General features: G+C 33.3%; 1 protein-coding gene across 1 annotated transcript; it reads right to left on the bottom strand.

Moving 5' to 3' along the window:
- Positions 1-276: 276 nt before the first annotated feature.
- On the bottom strand, positions 277-2,899 carry LOC135077241 (uncharacterized). The gene is made up of 4 exons (XM_063971781.1): positions 2,621-2,899; positions 2,220-2,324; positions 1,895-1,963; positions 277-1,600 (listed from the first exon to the last, which is right to left on the bottom strand). Coding segments are annotated over exons 1-4 (561 nt in total). The 5' UTR covers positions 2,623-2,899; the 3' UTR covers positions 277-1,215.
- Between the last annotated feature and the right edge of the window lie 768 nt (positions 2,900-3,667).

The raw sequence follows: 3,667 nt of genomic DNA, 5'->3' as shown, positions 1-3,667 counted from the left end.
ATGATGCTTTGTTATTTGAGTACGAACAAGACGTGACAAATTTTTTATTAAAACATAGTGCGATTTGTTTCCCTTTTCAAGTAATAATAAATTGATCCTTGTTTTTCTTTTAAACTCAGATCTGTAAATTGGACCAACAATGCGATTACTTTTTAAGGAATATACATTTATGGATATATTTTGATTATTTTTTTCAAATGTTCTTATATCTGTGAAAGTAACAGGGAAGTTTAGACCATCAATATTCAATACGTCTTGAAAATTAGGATAGGACGATGGACGATCTCCGTTGCGTTTTGCAGGATACAGGGCTGCGACAACGCTCCATAAAAAACAAAAGCTATCTTTGTTTTGGATATTGATGCATGCTTTTTTCTTTTTTAAATATAATGGCAAATCCATATAACTAGAACCTGAACCACTTAAAGGATCGAATTTATTGATATTAATCTCTACATAAATGTTATTTAGAAAGGCCCACCCACTGTCACGGTCCTGAAATTCTTCAACTTTTTTACACAAGTTATTAACAACAGAGTCAAATATTTGGTTCCAGTTAAAGTTACGATGTATTGTTATATTCTTAGTGGCAAAAGATTTAACGTCTTGGGAATCATTTTTTAGTAAAATGAAATTAGCAAAATACTCAATATTTATCTTTAAACTTACGTATTTTTTTAACGACTTTTCGATAAGACTACATAATTTTCCACGTTTACTGTTTAAAAATATATCCGGTAAAGTTGACTCGTGTTCCACATTTGCTGGAATTCTAAATGATGCAATACGACCTTTAAATGCAGAGGTTACCTTAAGTACTCCGTCTTCTACCGGAACCGCACATTTGTTTTTGTGCGCATTACTCCTCAAGTGACCTATCCAATGCGTATTTTCCACGCGGGTACCACAAGCAGTACAAAAAGGCATGTTATCAATACACTTTAAGCTGAAATAACGTCTTTAGGTATTTTACTAGTAAACAATAACGTAGTACAGTTAACGGGAATTACACAATTTATGAATTATACAACAAACTATGGCTTATAAATTCTAAAAGAAGATTTAGGTTTAAGATTTAACAGAAAATTAACGAGAGTCTAACTCTTGATGTTCATATATGACTAAACTTAAAAGCCTATAGGAAAATGCAACAAAAAATATATTAGATGCTATTTATTTTAAATCATTCTCAGAATAGAACTAACTAACTTAAAACTAAGATTTAAAGTTTATTTTATTATTATAAAATATTGGCTCGCGGTCTTCAAACAATTTCTTCGTGGTCTTCATAAATTTTTGAAGATCCCGCCACTGCGATGTTTCGGTGTTAAGCTGAACCTTCAGCGTGTGCAGCGTCTTCTTGTAGCGATCCGCGGGCGGCGTCTTGAGCGCGTCCCTGGTGTTGTAAACACGCACCTCCACGTAATAAGCGCCCTCGAGCGGAACCGTTCGCCGCACGACACCGTTGGCCACCTTCGAGGTCAGGCTGCTGTCCAGCTGCTGACGACCGACTTTTAGTCGTTGAGAGTTTTCGATGGCGACACTTTCGTCTTCGTCGGATAGTAGCCCGAACAGATCCGTAGAACTCTTCGTTGGAGCTCTGAAAATTAAAACATTAAAGCATTATTTACGACTTAAAATAGTGTACATGTATTAAAATATCAATTGTTTGTATTTTCCAAATCGGTATTTCTATCTAACCTAACTTATTAACTGCACTGCCTAGTTAGTTTATCTCTATTATGTGTCTAGTAAGTTGGCTGGTAGAAAATACCTATTAATTAGGTCCTCTGTTTAAATATAATTTATTAGGCAATAAAAAAGATCGAACACAACATTTGTAGAAAAACATCAGATATGATATCTGCATAAAGCTTAACAAATTAATACTCACCGAGGTCTAGAAGCTACAGGTTTCTTTTTCAGCGCTGCTGGCTGCACAGTTTCACACTCAGAGTCTGATCTGTGAAATTAATAAGAAATAAATTAATAAACTTGCGTTATGAGGTTGCATTTTTTGATCACACATTTTTGCCTTAGCAAAGTAATTGCATGTAAAGATGTAGACATAATACTACAGAATATTTAATAATAAATACTCCTAAAAATTAAATAGTTCATTAAAATTTTAGTAGTTACATTAAAATAATCATACTATGTTACAATAAAAATATCATACTATGTTAGTTACATTAAAATGATCATACTATATTACGTACCTTGATGAAGTTGGCGCAGTCTTCCTCTTCTTCGTATGTTTACGAGGGTTAGCGATGATGGAGGTGGAACTCCCACCGAATGTGGATTCAAACTCTGAGTCAGACCTGTAAAGATAATGACAATTCAAAGTCACATAATTTCCATCCTGTGCAATGAAAGTACACTCTGCAACGAATAGTAAACGAACAACAGTTTATAGTCAGCGTCAAAAATATGTATATACTTTGACAAACGCTGCAAAACATTAAAGTTAGTTTTAAATCTTCAGTGCTAATGTCTTAAACTTTAAAGTAACATGATTTACATGATGTTTGGCTAACTATTAACTAAACTAACGAATCTCTCCATCAAATCTAAACATATCACAGTTAAAAATAGTCAAAATAAAAAATATACTCACATATTGAACACTCACAATTTACTCAAGATGTGACGTCACTGGAGCTAGTTCCTCCTTCTGAAGCACTTCGAAATACAGAATGAAGCTCATACTGCGAGCCCCCAAATTTAAAGGGAAAATATTGATAATTCAGCAATAAGGTTAGGCCCATCGCAAACGTTACGTACCGAGAAAACAATGCTCCTATGGAGTAGTGGCGTACCGGTAGTTCGGTACGCTATAACAGAGGTTGCATGTTCGATTCCCGCTCAATACAAAATATTTGTGTCATGAACATATATTTTTATGTAACGTAATATTCGAAATTTAATGAAAAAATATTATCACTTTCTGCAGTCGATTTATACAGCTTGCGCATTGCGTTCACGCCGGGCCTAATGCTTATGCACACTCAGGTATTTACGAAAACTGGGGCGATGACGCGAATTCCTGTATGAAAATATACTACGGTGAAGACAAATTAAATATAATTACAAAATCACGATTTGATTTAAACTAAAACATAGTAAATATTGCATGATTTTGTGGGTATATTTAACATTTCAAAATATTTGACGTTATTAGTTTTAAATTAAACTTGAAATGATAACATGATAATTATCTTGATTTACTTAATATAAAATATAAGACTAAGGTTGATTTGCACCAATTTACCTATGACCTTAACTATGACAATGACCAGTTTGTCCACACCAGGAGTTTGAGACAGATTTTTGACGATTTTTAAAGTTTAAATAAAATGGTGCAACTCAGCCTGATTGCAATTATTACGCTTCCGAAAGTTAGTTTTACAATGTTTTGGTTTGTTCTCATAATTCATTCGATTGATCATAATAATGAAGTACATAGTTAATATACTTTACCTACGTAATTATTGGTCAATCAATATAATATGTTTTAGTACTGTAGTAGTAATGTTCTGAAGGTTGGTTGGAAGAGATCGCTTTTTAACGATACGACACCGTAACAACTTTTTTGGTGTGCAATAAAGAGTATATAAATTATCTATCTACATCTTAGGTTTGACTTCTTTGCATTATAACTTTT

Source organism: Ostrinia nubilalis, chromosome 13 (assembly GCF_963855985.1).
Source record: "Ostrinia nubilalis chromosome 13, ilOstNubi1.1, whole genome shotgun sequence".
NCBI lineage: Eukaryota > Metazoa > Arthropoda > Insecta > Lepidoptera > Crambidae > Ostrinia > Ostrinia nubilalis.
Note: the sequence above shows the minus strand (reverse complement) of the source record. Positions and strands in the feature narration are given on the sequence as shown.

Excerpts from the sequence above, each read along its gene's own strand:
- LOC135077241 (XM_063971781.1), bottom strand. Across the intron at positions 1,964-2,219 it reads ACTGCGCCAACTTCATCAAG|ATCAGACTCTGAGTGTGAAA; the intron begins GTACGTAATATA and ends TTAATTTCACAG. Across the intron at positions 1,601-1,894 it reads CCTGTAGCTTCTAGACCTCG|AGCTCCAACGAAGAGTTCTA; the intron begins GTGAGTATTAAT and ends TTTAATTTTCAG.